This window comes from Aythya fuligula, chromosome 4 (assembly GCF_009819795.1).
Source record: "Aythya fuligula isolate bAytFul2 chromosome 4, bAytFul2.pri, whole genome shotgun sequence".
Classification (NCBI taxonomy): Eukaryota; Metazoa; Chordata; class Aves; order Anseriformes; family Anatidae; genus Aythya; species Aythya fuligula.
Window position 1 is genome coordinate 10,931,097 of NC_045562.1, and position 16,277 is coordinate 10,947,373.

The window sequence follows — 16,277 nt, forward strand, 5'->3', positions numbered from 1 at the left end:
CACTGGAACAGAACCATTAGGGGATGAAAACAGTGTTCTAAAGTGAAATTTATCAAATTATGATGATTGGGCCTATACAATACTACTACCTACAAGAGTAAAGAACTGTCCCGGAGGTACAGGAGGTTTCTGTTATTCCTGCTTCTTAATCAGGAACCACAGGAATCATGCTGCTGACAGTGATGAACTTAATTACCTGCTGTCTAGGAACTGAACTGAACTACTCAGCATCAAGGAAAAAGGACTTCTCCCAGCTCCTTTAAATCCCCAGTTCTGTACTTAAGGATACCTATCAAGGCATTGTTCATGTATCTGGATCTGCAATGCCTTGCCCTTAATCCTATCAAAATTTAGGATTATTTGATGTCAACGTTCATTGTCCTCTGCTCGTACTGTGCTTTTCCCCAAGATCAAAAGTGTCAGGAATTAACTGCAAAACTGGATCTAGTTAAGTGAAATTATGATTTAATCACATGCAAAGCTGCCTTTTCTGAGAGCAAACAAACACTGAGTTTCACAGATGCAGATATGGAATAACATAAATCCACTAACCATTTTACACCTAAGAGAACTTTTTTTCCACTGTGCACTCATTAAACCAATCCTTTAGAACTCCTCTTTCTAATTCTAAAATCTGTTATAAGACTACACATAATAGTGCACAGTTGTTCACTTCAGAGCAGTGTAAATTTAAAATACTTCAAAAACATTATCCAAAACAAATTGTGTTCCTCATTCTCATTTATAGAATTAATCTTGGTTTGAAGTTGTCATTTCTAAGAGGTAAGACAAGATTCTGTTCCTCTTTTCATTAACTCCCCTTGAATTTCTGACAGATGATCTACTGACTGTTCTGTTCATTTTTCACTTGGTCAGAATCAAATTACTAAGTCTGCATAAGGGCTTTTTAGTCCTCCCATTGCCAACTCATTCAGCCATGAAGGCACTATTTTTGGTGATTTTTTTTTTCAACTGCAATTTATAGGCTTCAAGTGTTTATAGAATCTAAAAATTAAAATATTTGTTAAAAGTGTAAGTTATCAGTAATGTACATGAAGTAGAAATGCCATTTTATTCTTTCACAAAGGGGAAAACCGATTTTTTGCTCAAAAGTTAGAAGGGCTTAGTGAAAAAGCTTTAAAGTAGATTTGAAGGGAGAAAGGGATAATATCAGGCTTGCTGATGATAAGCCATGGGATGGCATGCCAATATTCAACAGACAATATGCCAGCATGGTCCTTCAATCTGCTCCATGACATGAGGGATACAGTGGAGCACATTTGAAATGTTTCTACACCAATGCACACAGCATGAGGAATAAGCAAGAGGAGGTAGAAGCTTCAGCTCAATAACAGAGCCATGACATGATGGGCTTAAGCAAAACTTGATGGGAAGTCCTGCGAGTGGTGTACTGTGATGGATGGTTCTAGGCCCTTCAGAAGGGACAGACAGGGCGGTGCTGTATGTAAGGGAGAGGTACGATAGTTTTGGGAATACCAAACAGCTGATAAAAACAGGTCCAGGAAATTCCTGAGGCATGTTAATGATAGTTTCTTGGTACAGGTACTATGGGAGCCGACTAGGAAAGGTGCTGTCCTAGATTTGTTGCTTGTAAACAGAGAAGGTCTTGTGGGTGCAGTGGTGATTAGTGGTCATCCTGGCCACAGTAGCCATGAAGTAATCGAGTTTAAAATCTTCGGTAATAGGTAGAAAACTGCCACCAAAACTTCAACTCTGGATTTGGGGATAGCACAATTCAGGCTGCTGAGGGAACTAGTTAGTGAAGTCCCTTGGGATTCTGCTTTTGAAGGTCTTAGGGTACATCAGTGCTGGTCACTTTTTAAATGCTTGCTCCTCCTAAGAGCACAGGAGAAGGCTATTCTGAAATGCCACAAGCTGAGCAGGCAGGGCAGAAGGCCAATTTGGCTGAGCTGGGATGACCTTCTACAAAGATAGGGAATGGTCTAGAGAGCAAGAAGTATGAGGAGGGTCTGAGGTTACTTGGTTTGTTCATCTTAGAGAAGAGACTGAGGGGAGACCTCATGGCAGCCTACAGTTTCCTCACGAGGGGGAGCAGAACAGGAGGTACTGAGCTCTGCTCTCTGGTGACAACAGCAGGACCTGAAGGAAAGTCATGAAGCTGCATCAGGGAAGATTCAGATTGGATATCAGGAAAAGATTCTCCACTGTGAGGGTGGTTTGGCACTGGAACAGGCTGCCCATGGAAGTCGTCAAGGTATCAGTTCTGCTGGAGTACAAGAAGCATTTGTGTAACACTGTCAGACACGTCGTCTAATTTTTGGGTAGTCCTGCATGAAGCCAGGAGTAGGACTTCCCTGTGATCCTTGTGGGACCCTTCCAATGCAGGATTGTTTATGATTCTGTATTTCCCACACTGTTAATGCAACACACCAACAGCCTAAAGGGTATAGCCTTTTGACATTTTAAAGAGAAATAAATGACAATTGCTCTCCACTGCCTCCATCCCCAATACTCTTCAGCAGTCCCACCGATGTCTTATAAATAAAGAAGCCCAAATAGTTTTCTTATCCTACATATATCAGGAGATATAGTTTTCCTAGACTACTAGAATAATCTGTTTCACTCCAACATATTTAAGAACTCTTTAAGAGATTAAAATTCTTTTACTTATCCTATGCTTTTAGGATTTAGGGACAAAAGGAAACTTGAGGTATGAAAAGGTCACTGACATTTATTTCATTTATAGATAATTATCAACTTATTGAACTGTACTGGAAACAAGGAGAAGGGCATAGAATAAATGGAATGAAGATAATACAGTTTAAAATCAGAGTACATCTCACATTTCAGAAACAAAAAGCTTACCCCAGTTATACTATAACCATGTTATATTTCCAATATTTAAATATCGATTTTTTTTTTTTGTTAATACTAATACTGAACTAGTACTAACACGACCCAGCCATGCACAGGGTTGGTGGAGAAGCAAAGAGTACTTGGAAAAGTCACAACCAAAAATTGCAAATCACATGGTTCAGTGGTACCACATGATAAAGTTCTCCTATATAGTTTCCTCGGGAAAATTAAATATCCCAACATAAACACTAGACTCAAACACAAGATTAGAGATTATGAAGAGATACAGAACAAACAAAGGAACAGACCCAAAAGTGAGAACAGCAACATAAACATACAAAAGAAAAGGGAGAGGGGAAGAAAAAAAAAAAAAAAAGCATTCATCACATTGCAGTATATATATATATATATATATATATATATATATATATATATATATATATATTTTGCCTGCTCTACCAGGGAGGCAGCTGAAGGAAAGCCAGAATATAGCTGGGTTTCTTAAGCAGCACAAGGTGTTTATATTTCAGCAATTTAAATTTGCCCTTAATTTCAGGTGATTAAAATTAACAATATATCCCACTCTCTGTAATGGCTGTCTAAATTGCCTACTGAAATATCTGTCTTTTTAAGTTCTATGAGAGCATTTTTGACACCAGTCGTTTATTTTTAGTGTTGTACTTTTCAGACATCCAACTTGATAAGAATTTCAAAATGACAACCCTGTAATTCCCCTAGTAAAGAATTATGTTTGAAAACTTGCCAGTGGGTCATTATTGTTACTAATTTAGATTGTGGGAATGTTTATACCCATTTTAATAGAACAATCAAATAAGTTTTTACCGGATGTTTTTCATTAGGAAATTTATTTGACAAAGCCATAACTTTTCTCAGACACATGTTGCTTTCCATGCAAGTCTCTTACAGAGGTTTTAGGAATGGAAAATACAATCAGTAGCCAGGAAAAGAAAAAAAGAAAAAAAAAAAAAAGAAATAAAAGAGGGAGAAACCACCAGCTACTGTTAAAATACTCATCTGAGATGTTCAAATGTTGTTTTCAAGTCCATGAGCTTGTTTAATTTATTTTAGGGAGAAAATGTCTGTTGAATCCAATATATATCAGAAACTGTAAATTTCAATAAATGTATTCTGCTATTTTCAATAGTCCTAAATTTTAGTTACAATGAAGGAAATATATGGAAACACTCCAGTTTTCTCTCATTGATCTCATTGATGTCAATACAAAAATTTTTTGCTCTCCCATGGAGAGTCAAGAAAATTTTTCTACATTGTCTTAGTGATAACATGTTTTCAGCAACCTGTAATATTACAGATATTATGACTTTCTGATCTTTTTTGATCTTTTTACTCAGCAGGTATCTTACCCTGTAGGTATGTATCAGAATTCAATATACGATAGCATATCTACCCGAAGGAATAAATCTGAATTGACCTATTATTTACCCTTGTAGTACTAAACATATTCATTTTCATGGTTTACTGGAAATACTGTTAACTAAAAAAAATAACGATGATCATTCTGCATGCCTATGGTTGAAATATCATTCTAGTGGTTGAATCATTATTTGCATTTCTGGTAGCTTTTGGAGATTTTAGTAAGAAATATCCTATTTCTATATGTGGCGGGCAGAGAAAATAATTGACGATGCATTAAGAGCATCAATTGTGACATAGCCAATGTTTATCAATGCTTTGAAATCTTGCACTGACCCTCATTTTATGAAGAAAATTTTGATAAATTAAGGAAAAAGTACTAAAAAAAAACCTAACACGTTCACAAAATTTGGGAAAGAAAGGCAGTTATGATCAAGGCATAGATAGAGAGAAGGAAGAGGAAAGAGATCTGGCAATACAGGTGCAGTTCCTAGTTTCATTTACAATTCTTTCAGTCATTATATTGGTGACACTAGGATATTATTTACGTTGCATGAATGTTGAATGATTAAATCACATAGAGTATTCCTGAAGTTGTACAGCATTATCTTCAGATCATACAGTACCTTCCATAACCCCTCCTTTCAAAAACTGCAAACTCCTACACTGAGCAGGGCAGCAGACGTAAGAACTGGGCTAGAAGGAGTGAAGTTGTACCTTCATTGCCCTTCATTCAAGTTGCCTGGGATAGAAGGGGAGTGTGCCGGGGAAGGTGTTTTTTTTTTTTTTTTTTTTTTTTTCTCCTATATCTTTGTCTACTTTTAACATTGATTGGCAATAAATTAAATAAATATCTCCCAGGTCAAGTTTGTTTTGCCCAAGACAGTAATTGAAGAGATCTTCCTGACCTTATCTTGACCTACAAGTTTTTCACCTCATTTTCTCCATCTGTTCTGCTGAGGAAGGGAATTGAGACAGTGGCTGGGTGGACACCTGGCAACCAGCCAAGGTCAACCCATCACACTCAGAAATTGTAAGTTACAATTGGAACCTTTTGTCAAAGGCAAAAAGCCATTTGATAATCTGAGCTACACAAATAAGACATGAGGAGACTTATAGAGAGGGAGTACCAATACAGGAAATAAAAGCAAAGAGTAGGAGGAATTAATCTACTGAAGATGAGAGACTGGTTTAAAATAAACCAGAGATCAGGGCATACAGATTGGGGGAGGTGGGATTGAGTGAGTCACGCTTTTATAATTCTCTTTACTTTAGTAGAAATACTGAAAACAGTTTTGTAACAGAAGAAAAACAAAACAAATAAACAAACAAACAAAAAGCAAAAGCAAATACCTAGATGCTTCAAAGCTCCCATTGCTGCTCAGAGGAGACAGAAACTCAGAAAGGGGGGTAGAACAAGAGGGACATGAGCTAATAGTCTCCAGCCCATGACTAAGAGTTACTGAAACCTGTTTTGTATCCGCTCATGAGTCATAACGCCCATGTGATTATTTCTAAATGTGATTTGAAAATGAAAAGAAACGATACATTAAAATGGTATTTTCCAAAGTGCCAGCAAATACTAGAAATATTGGAAACTGTATTTAAGGCAGAGTGCTTAAAGGGGTCTGTGTCAACTAGCATAGCCTTATGAAGTATAAACCCAATTTGTTGTCAACTTTGCTGACTAACTTCAGATTAGGACAAGACCTTATTCTACAGCTAGACAAGTCACACGCTGAAAGATAAATTAATTTGCATAAGAGGTGAATCTTATGGTGACTGTCTGATTATTCCAAACACCTGCACTAAAAATATTAGTCTGATAACTGACAGGAAATAAATTGTACCTCCTGATAGAGTTGTATACACAAATATCACAAGCTGCAAGAGTCATGCCCATTATTTCAAAGATCTGGGTCACAGAGCCTCTAGAGCTGTGGGATGATTGGATGAATTATAGCATTGACCTAATTTAACATCGACCTGTACCTTACCAGACCTACAGCAATGGTAACTGCTAAGGATTGTTAGCTTTTACTACTCATGTTGGCACTTCCATTTCTTACTCAGGGAATTAGCTTCAAGAATATTAATTACAGAAATCACAATGCTTTAAGATGATAAATGCTGAAGAAAATTCTCAGCTTCCTCAAAGCAAAAAGTACGTTTTTGTTTTGTTTTGTTTTTTCTTATGTTTAATGTCAATTAGTAAAGCATGGTTGAGATTAATTGTGGAATTCAAATACAATTAAACATTTCTATAATAATTATTATGGTTAGCATTTGCAGTGTGGTTGTGGCTAATAACCAGTGAGACTGTTGCTCTTAATAACAGATGTTTAATAAGGCATTATAAGATATCTTATGGACTAAAGGGCTGTCTCCTTAAAAGTTCATGCCACTATACTGCAGAATATTATTAAAATAATGAAATATTTTTAGAATATTTTTAAAATAATGAAATACAATTATAAAAAAGCATGATATAGTGACTAGGAGAAAGAAACAGGTTCTCAAAAGTGGACGACACATTGCTTTGTAAGCTAACCTTTCAGAAATACCTCCCCTCCTTCACTGGTTTTCAAAATGAAAGGCAGCATTATTTTTAATTACAGATTATGAACACAGATATAAGTAGTCATAATTAAAAGTCTCTCACATTTGAGCCAGCCAGCCAGTATTGTTGCTATAGCATAGAAGGACACTTGAGTTAAGGTTGCATGACAAATATCATTCTGTTCTGCTGTATTTCAGATTCTTAACTTGGAAATTTTTCAACTGTGACATCACTTCTTTTTTTTTTTTTTTTTTTTCCCCCCCAAGGTAAGGTTCTAATTCTTCAAGGAATATTATAGAGCAACAGAAGGATAAAACCCTGTTCAAAGGAAGATAATTCCCTACTACAATGTTTAAGTACAAAACCACCAACAACAAAAAATATGTTCTTTTGTGAGAGAATAAACTTTTCTCATAATATAGGGAAAGATTTGTGGGTTTTTGTTTTGTTTTTTAATAACTTTAACCACAGAAGATAGCAAAGGATTGAAAGCTGAAATTTCACATCAAAATAACCCTCACAGAAAAGAGGTAACTTTGAGTGTTTCATCAAAAAATGGTTTAGAAAAGCTTTCCAAAAACACACTGTATGCATGAATGTCTGAACAGAATTTTTCTCTAAGCTTTTAAAGAGCACAGCTATGGAAGGCTGCTCCAAATGCAAGTGTGTCACTAACTAAACAGGGAGAAAGAAATCTGAAGCCACAAGAAGAATTGGCTGTACTTTTGGCAACTGTGCAAAGTTGCTCTTTCCTCAAGCAAAACCAGCTTCCATTAGTATATCACTATTTGCAACAGTTACGGAGTGAAGGCTGCTGAATGGCATTTAAAATACTTTTATGTTTTCATTTTCTCAGGGGGTTAGGTTTAAATAGTGATGGGGTTGGCTAGTTTTATTTCTTACTCATATTCTTTCTATTCCTTTTGATACATATCACTTACACTCCTCCATTGGTACTTAACACGAACATAACAATTATTCTTTACAACTAATGGTATACAACGGATACAGGTGGAGCATCTGCTACTGTACTGGAAAAGACTTCCCTCTAAGTATTTCAGAGTATGGTCTCACATGGTTTGGATCTTTCTGGCAGTATTGCATGTCATAGCATGCACAATGTAATGTGAAAACAGTACCTGAGTTCACTGTCACTAGAACTGAGTTGCAACATGCAAGCACTCCCATGGGCATCATGCTTCCCACTTTCCTTGGATTAAATTCAATATCTTAAAATGTTTTTGAAGAAGCTTAAGTCCTCCTTCATATTTATAGAGCACATATCCTGTTGGTTTAAAAATCATAAGCATCTGCTTTGGTAAAGTTGGATGTAATAAGGGTATGATGGCAGGATTTGCATTCTTTCTTTATACAGAAATGCAATCTTTCAAAGATAAATGGATAAAATCCAAGAAGGGACAGTTCTCTTTCTTGCTATAGAAGCAGGTACGATTGAGAATAGGGGCTTGGATTCTTTTCACAGTCTAATACAAAAGCTCATTAGCGTAGAGATCTTCAACTAGCCCAAAGATATGCAGAGTTTATACTGCCCTGCTTCATTACACCTGTGTTTTCAGAATCACAGAATGGATTTTTTGTTTGTTTGTTTGTTTTTAATCTTTTCATTTCATACAGCAAGAAGTTGGGAAGGGTTATTATCATGTTGCTAAGGGAAATGCATCACCCTATCATCAAAGGCCAATATTACAGACTGACGTTTTTTGGAAAAGCTTATGGCTTGTAAAACCAGTCATTCATATTACTACTGGAGCAATATTGCTCTTCTGGAGTGAGCCAGGAAGGAATAACAGAAACAGTTACATTTTAAATTACTTTTACTTCTATTTAAAGGCATTGGCTTTGAGATGTATTTGACTTTCTCTTAGTCTGGCCTGCAATTCACTTAAATTCCATAGGAAAATGTAAAATGTATCCCATTTTGAAAATTGATTTAAAATTAAAGAATAAATAAAGCTTTCTGACATTTTTTTTTCCCTTTCTTGTTTCTTGTAACATTTTCTAATGTAAAAAATGGAAGGGGACTTTTAATATGTAGAAATGCCTTATTTTTTATTAGAGCAACTATTCCACTTCAAAGAAGCCATTTACAACCCATTTTCAGCTATACAAGCATGATTTCCTCTAAAAGCAAATAAAGGCACTATGATGTATTTGTCAGAAATCTCCTGATGCGAACAGACCAATGCTGTCTTACTTCAGCTGAGAATTTAAACATGAGAGTTTACTATTTCAGTCTAGATTTTCTTACCTCTTACAGCTTTATATAAGTTGAACAGCCCCTTACTCTGTCTGTGAAGTATCTTACAGATTTCCCAGGCAGAGGGAGAAATGATAACTACAGGATCTGCCTTAGAACGCTCAGCACTTTTCAATGTATTTTTCATGTGATTTCTCAAGGGGAAAAAAAAAAAAAAAAAAAAGAATGCACTCTAGTATCTTGGCAACAAGAGACTCAATTTCAGCCAAATCTGACTGAGAGACAAGGATCTTGAAAATATTGAACACTTGAAGAAGAGGGAAAAATCTGTGGATAGTTGGCCACGAAGACCCCATGCGTATACCTACTCATTAAACCACTGAGCAAGCCATGTCCTTAACCTTTCCAGTAACAGGATTCATCTGACTAGCTAGTTGGTTATGAATAGTAACTCTTCCAAAAACACAGAAAAAAAATGGGAAAAACGGGGGGAGGGAGGAACTTGAAAAGAGATATGGGAAACTGAGTGGGCATAGCAACTGGAAGTAGGACATTAAGGGGACAGTGCAGGTGAGACAGGTCATAAGAAATGAGAAGAACTTTTATTTTTTTTTTGTTTTTATGGGCCTGGGCAGGCTGGGAGGAAGCTGGTATTTCCTGCACTGGAGATGTGTGCTGGAGAGGCACACATCCAAGATTATGAAAATTGATTAATTCAACTTCCTCAGTCTTAATTCAGTGTCATCACAAAGACATTGTAGACAGCTCAAGCTACTACCTGCTCTTATCCAGTAGGGAGGAACTTACTGGAGATATGGGAAATTTTGAAAGGGATGCTTTTTTAAATGTAGCTTTGACCATTATATGCCACGCATTTGAGACACTGGTGCTGAAAACCCAGGTCCCCTCTTCCTTGTCTCAGTCAAAAACTGGCAATGAAACCACTTGGCTTGCAGCAGCAGCACTGCTCTGAACACATGGGTAGCCTCAGAAGATCTTGTACAGAGTCAGGCTCTGTCTAAAGCCATTCCATGTCCCTGGGCTGCTGGATACCAAAGAAGTGAAATGGAAAAATGACACAGGGCACCTTTTCCTCACAGCTGAAACCTTACAAAGCTGTGGATATTACCCCCTCATTTATTATTAAAATTAACTAAAATTACAAGCCTGTGGCTTACACTGGATTTACACTGAAACTGTACATTGAGGTATCTTTAACATCTCTTGTATCTTTGCAGTAATTGTTTCTTTAAAACATGTAGTTCAAATGCAATACAAAAGAGAAATGTGTTAAAGAAAATGAGATACACACATATATAGAAATGCATATATCAGAATGAATCACTAGCAGATGAGACGTATAAAAATATAGTCTTCTTTTTCTTAAACAACAGTTAATAGCTGTAGCCTCTTTTGTTACTGGAAGAATAATCCTCTCAAAACCAAGAATATTTTCTTCTAGTTACTTATTAAAATCTGCATGGTATTGTGATACATAAGACCTGACATCTGCTTACATCAGAGTAATTTAAAAAAAAGGAAGCAGTAGTAATAGCATTTTATAGTGCATCAGATAGCATGGACAGCCAAAGTGCAAATACAGTATTTATTATAAAATGAATTAACTGTACCTTGAAGAGTAACGGCTCCTCAGGAAGAGGGCTAACAGGGAGTGAGGTGGTGCTACTAGCCGGACTCATGTCTGTACTCTGAAAGAAAAGCATACATGAGTTTGCATTTGCAGTAGAATGTTGGAGACACCTTCTTGTATTTGGGGGAAAAAAAGAGCTCAAAAACAGCACTGAAAATCCAACAGAACAAGATTGACAAATCTTGTCAATTCTCGTCTGTACTATATTTATCAATAATTAGTTAAAAAAATTAAGTATTTCACAAATGGGTAAGTACTGAATATTTCATTTTGAATTAACACTCCTTTCAAAGACTGAGCCACATGCACAAATATGCAAACATAACGCAACTACAAAAGAAAATATGAGATGATATATGAGAACAAAAAATGCTTTCATACAAAACAAACAACAATATACAATATATTTTATTTATTTAATTCAATGGTCTGATACTAAAGGTAAAATTACCATGAAAATATATTGCAGGAAAGTATTTGAATCGATGTTTTTTGTTTTGTTTTTTAAAAAAAAGATCCCTTTCACATGAGTAAATATATCTTATAACTGAGCACTAATATACGAAAAGGAACAGTGAACAGCAATGTTAATAACTAGTATAAGTCATTATACCTCAATTGATGCATCAGGACAAAACGACTAAAAGACTGATATAAAAACCCAGTCTTATTTGGGTGATATTTTAGTAACCTGTTGGCTAACATAGTCATCATTTTTTATAGATGAGACAGGTGTGAAAATAAGTGACTGTGGAAACTCTTTTGAATTTGGAATGGTAATAATGACAGAAGAACAAAATCTAATTTAAGAAAATGCACATATGATACAAGAGTGTTCTGGAGAACAGTAGAATATATAATACTTCTTGTGAAACAAATTCTTGATTGCTAAAATGAAAGGAAAAACTTTAATAAGAAACAAAAAAAAAAAAAAAAAAAAGGACAAAAAAAGAAAAGATGCAATAGAGACTACAAAAAACATATTTCCACGGGCAGCCAGAAAAATATATATTTTTTCACACTGTGGCTTTGCAAGGCACGATGATTTAATGAATTCAGCTTATGCAATTAGTTAATCATGTATCTGGTTTCACATCACTATAAATCTATGATGGGACTCTTTTGATAAGCACAAATTCTGCAAGTGAAGAACACACCTGTGAAGTTATAACTGTGTAGGAATCAGAAAAATTGTATGCAGAGATACTGTATTTTATTCAACCAACTGGTAAAGGATGAAAAATTAACAAAATTTTGGATACCAAATCCCTATGTTAGATCTGTAATAGAAAGCACAAACTTCAAAGTTAATACCTATTGAGAAAATCATGTAGTTTAATTAGGTCTGTGTCAGTTATACTATGCCTAAAAGAAAAGACAACAGTTGTTGAATAAAAGGGATATAAGTAAAGAAGGAAAGATACTATCTCTTAAGAGAAATATCTCTTAAGAGAAATAAGAGACTATTTCTTAAGAGAAATAATCACATGGTGATTATTCATAAAAGAGAGAGAGACACACTTTAAAATCTGTGCAACACACCAGAGGTTTTTGGGGAATGAGGAAGATTATAACATATCAGAAAGCCAGTATATTTGCTGAATCCATTGCTTTGGTTTCAGTAAAGTTACAAATATTAACACTTAGACTCCTGCCCTTGATCGTCAAGGAAAATGACTGACAATATTTACTAAACAGAAAGGAAGCATGGCTCTTTTAGATTAAATTCAAAGTGCAGTCAAAACTAGAGACCTCCTCCTTGAGAATGTTCTGTCTTAAAGACAGACAGTTCAGCTAAGGACAGCTTGTCTTTTAATTTACACAGAATTTGGAAAAAAAAAAAAAAAAAAAAGTAGCTGTTTTCCAAACTAAATCAAGCACACTAATTTCCAATTAGAAGTGAGCAGAAAGACAGTCCATTCTTTTAAACAAACATTGAAACAGTCTCAGTATGAAAATCTGCAAAACAGATTGGTCCCCATACTCTACACGAGCTGCAAATTCTTCACCGATAGCTGGAATCTAAGCAAGGTCAAAAAACACCAAGGATGCCAAGGTGGCTTTGACAAGAATTCTCAGGACACGTCCACATGGTGGCCTCAGGGGAACGTCAGTTCCTCCTGCTGACTGGACACAAGCCAGCCCAGGTCTGGACACCATGTTGATGTGGCACCATGCCTGCACTAACAGGGCTGCCACGAGGCAGGTTACATTAGTATGGGCATAGTGACTTATATAGCTCCTGAACTGCAGCTGCTTCGAGTTCGGCCAGTTTGGAGCACTGTCAGAAGAGCCTGTGTGTGACTGCAGCTGTCCACGTTTACGTACCCTCGGTGACCCCTACAGCAACTTCAGTTATTTTCCTCTCTAAGGAATGCAGAACAGCCTCTCTGTCAGTGCAAATTAATTAAATCCAGTGGCATTAACACAGTTTGTTATAGCAGAGAATTGAGTGAGACAGCATCAAAATTGTTGTTGTTTCTTGAGCTATTAAAATGAAACAAAACAAAATAACACACTTCCAAAATAATCACTGCTTTGAGAGGTGTTGTCAGCTTGTCCTCCTGAAGGGAAACATTAACCATTTCAAAACATGTAACACCTCCCACCTAAATTTGCTGACCATGGGGTATTTCTCTTAATCACACTTTGCAGTCTAAAGCTTCTCATAACCAAAAAAATTACAACTGTGAGGAATTCATCCAATGAAGACCTTTAATATGACATTTCCTAAGCCCATTCTGTTCTCATAAAAGCAGGCTGTATGTCTTAATTTTGATATATTTCATGTATAAATCAAGAAGAAAATGTTACACCATTTGGATATAGTAATGTCTTCTAAGTCAGAGTTGATATTAAACATCATTTGTATCATAATTATATGTATTAGGCAAAATCAGGGAAATTAGGATATTTTCTAATTTTGCAGTACCTTGCTCTGCAACCATAACATTCTTTATATACACTTTCAATGCACTGCATAACCACACAGATTTTGCAGACTTATCCTTTTCCCTTTACTGCTGGAAACTCCTGATTATCCTGGATGGCACGGAATTTTGCAAACCTTTATATACCTAAACTCCATTTTTTAACAGATAGATATCTGAATATCAAGCAATTCAACTATTTCTCAAAAGAACAGCTAAGAAAAGTGTCTTGCCTGTGTCAAAAACAGTCTCATGATCTTTCAGTGTTTTTACATAATTTTTAATTTGGAGCAGGGTGTTAAAATCCAGCAAATGGATAACAATTTTGCTAACTGTTCCACATTTTCAGTGATCAATGCCCATGCTTTCTTCCTATTACTTGAGCTGTAAATATATATCATCCTCATTGTGCAAGTGAACAGGCAGCCCAGAGTCACCGCTAGGCTGTGTTAATCATTTATCTCTAGAGATAAATATTCGAAAAAGTGATTAACTCTCAGGAAATTTCTTGAGAATGAAGCAAACAAAGGAGGAAAAGAAGTCTATGAGAACAAACGTTTCCCACGTGTGTGTCTTGTTTGGTGACTGAGGGTTGGGATCCTCTTGAGGACAGAATCACACCAGTTTAGCTAGATGAAAGAAGCTATTTATGGATCTGCTTTGAAGTAGTTGCAAGCTTGGCATTGTTTTGCTTTCTTCTACTTGTGTTTACCTGTCTCAAAGTACAGCGTTTCATAATAATGTATACTGGTTCTCTAAGAGAATGCAGACAATGTTTTTCAAGCAATACAGTAGATCAAGAATATACAAATGCACATTATTAAGACCACGCTCTTTTAAAATCAAGAGTCATCCTTAAGTCTTCAGTAATTGTTCTTTAAATGAAAATAGATTCACCTCATCACATAAACTGGGACTTTTCTCACTATAGAACCTTGTATTTAATCTGATCTTCTCTAGCAAGAGGCCTGTATATCAACCTTAGTTAATTGTACCATAAAATATGGACTGTGTGCTATATATCACTCACAGACAGAAGCCAATTTAATTTGCTACAAGTGTTTTTCTACAAGGGTAAACACCACAAGGATAGTTGGCAGGCATTGACTTCTCTGGAGATCACTATCGTAATTTATTGATCCAAGAAGTTAATACTGACAGAGAAAACCTTCAGTGGATATTACAGCTAGAGACTAAATAAATCTTTATAATAACATACAAAAAGAAAAGACAATATGGGTACTTTATAGTTTTTGCTAAGGAGTAGTGGATGAGTGTTGATCTTACTTTTGGGATGATAGCTTTAGTTGTAATATGAATTATGCCACAAAGTATAATTTTATAATCTAGAAGTTGAGTACAAGTAGGAAATTAAATAAGTGCAGCAAGCAAGCTCAGGAGTGACATTTTGATATACTGAAGATAATCAAAGGGCTGTAAATAGATTTATTACTGGATCTGCACAATATATTTGTATGAAATATTATGCTTAAATATTATTATCCTGTTATACCAAGGAGAGTGAAAAAAGAAGGGGAAGTGATTTTCTCAAAGGTAGAAATGAAAGTCAAGAATTCACAAGTCCAGGTACTCTGGTTCTTCACTCAGAGTGTGCAGGGTTTCCCTATGTGCTTTTGGACCGGTGTGACTTCTGTAATTTCTATATTATTTAACACCATGAAGAGGTGGGTTTTGTTTATTTGTTTGATACACACACTTCCTGCAAGTAAAATTGCTTCAAACCATCAAAGCCAGCAAAATTAAAATTGGTTTTGGTAAGAAAAAATATCAGACACATTAAATGACCTTTCAACTTTTACCTCCCACCATCTTAGATTAATTTTCCCTCACATTTCTTATCTCACTCACTGACAAAGAATGGAAATGCCTACTTAAAATGCATTAGATCTACTTCCTAACACAGTTGAATAAAATCCAGGTGGTTATTTATAATTGTATTTCACATGTTTTTTGTTTAGTTAATTGTTCTTACTGATTACTAATACTTGCAGTTATCAACTGAGACATTTGATTATTGTTTTCATGTTTGTTATTGTTTTAATTTATCTGGCACATTCTCTACTGTTTGCTGCCCCCATAGCTTTGAAGGCTGCAAGTGTCTTGTGTCTCTGTCCCATGTTCTCTTAGCTCCCATCCCTGGGGAGAATCATAAACTACAGCTAATACCATTTTTTTGCAACTTCTTTTTATCCTAGTAAGCGAGGTGTGGATAGACAAACAAGTTTTTATTGGTTGAATTCTGTAGTGATTTTCTACCTGCACTTTGGATACAGGCAGACAGATTAGGCTCAATTCCTCTTACAACCTAAGCAAAGGTAATCAGCTAAAATGTGAAGTGCTAGTGGGAAATTTCCCCTCATTTAAGATAAGATGCTGAATTATCACCTAACAACATTTGTATGTCTAGTACTGTTTATTTTAGAAATAAAGACGTTAAATATGATATTGTGCACATTAATTTTCTTAAACAAGGAGGGAGTAGGATGAAAGATATTTTGTTGACTGCTATTTATTGCTATGTTAAAAATATAGCTAGAAAGACCTAATATGCTTTGAGCCTATTAATTAGGCTAAATTAATTATACCAGCCAGTAACATAAACAGTAGATAACCAGCCCATAGTTGCAGGGCTACAGGCTACAGTGGTTAAAATAGCTTAGAATC

The 16,277-nt window shown here is 35.7% G+C and overlaps 1 protein-coding gene across 1 annotated transcript in view; it reads right to left on the reverse strand.

Annotated features, from left to right (window-relative positions):
• The window catches only part of CCSER1 (coiled-coil serine rich protein 1), a 648,644-nt gene that overhangs the window by 312,447 nt on the left and 319,920 nt on the right, over positions 1–16,277 (reverse strand). The window contains exon 7 of the mRNA XM_032187512.1: positions 10,643–10,720. Within this exon, the coding sequence (XP_032043403.1) occupies positions 10,643–10,720 (78 nt within the window). The remainder of the gene's footprint in view (positions 1–10,642; positions 10,721–16,277) is intronic.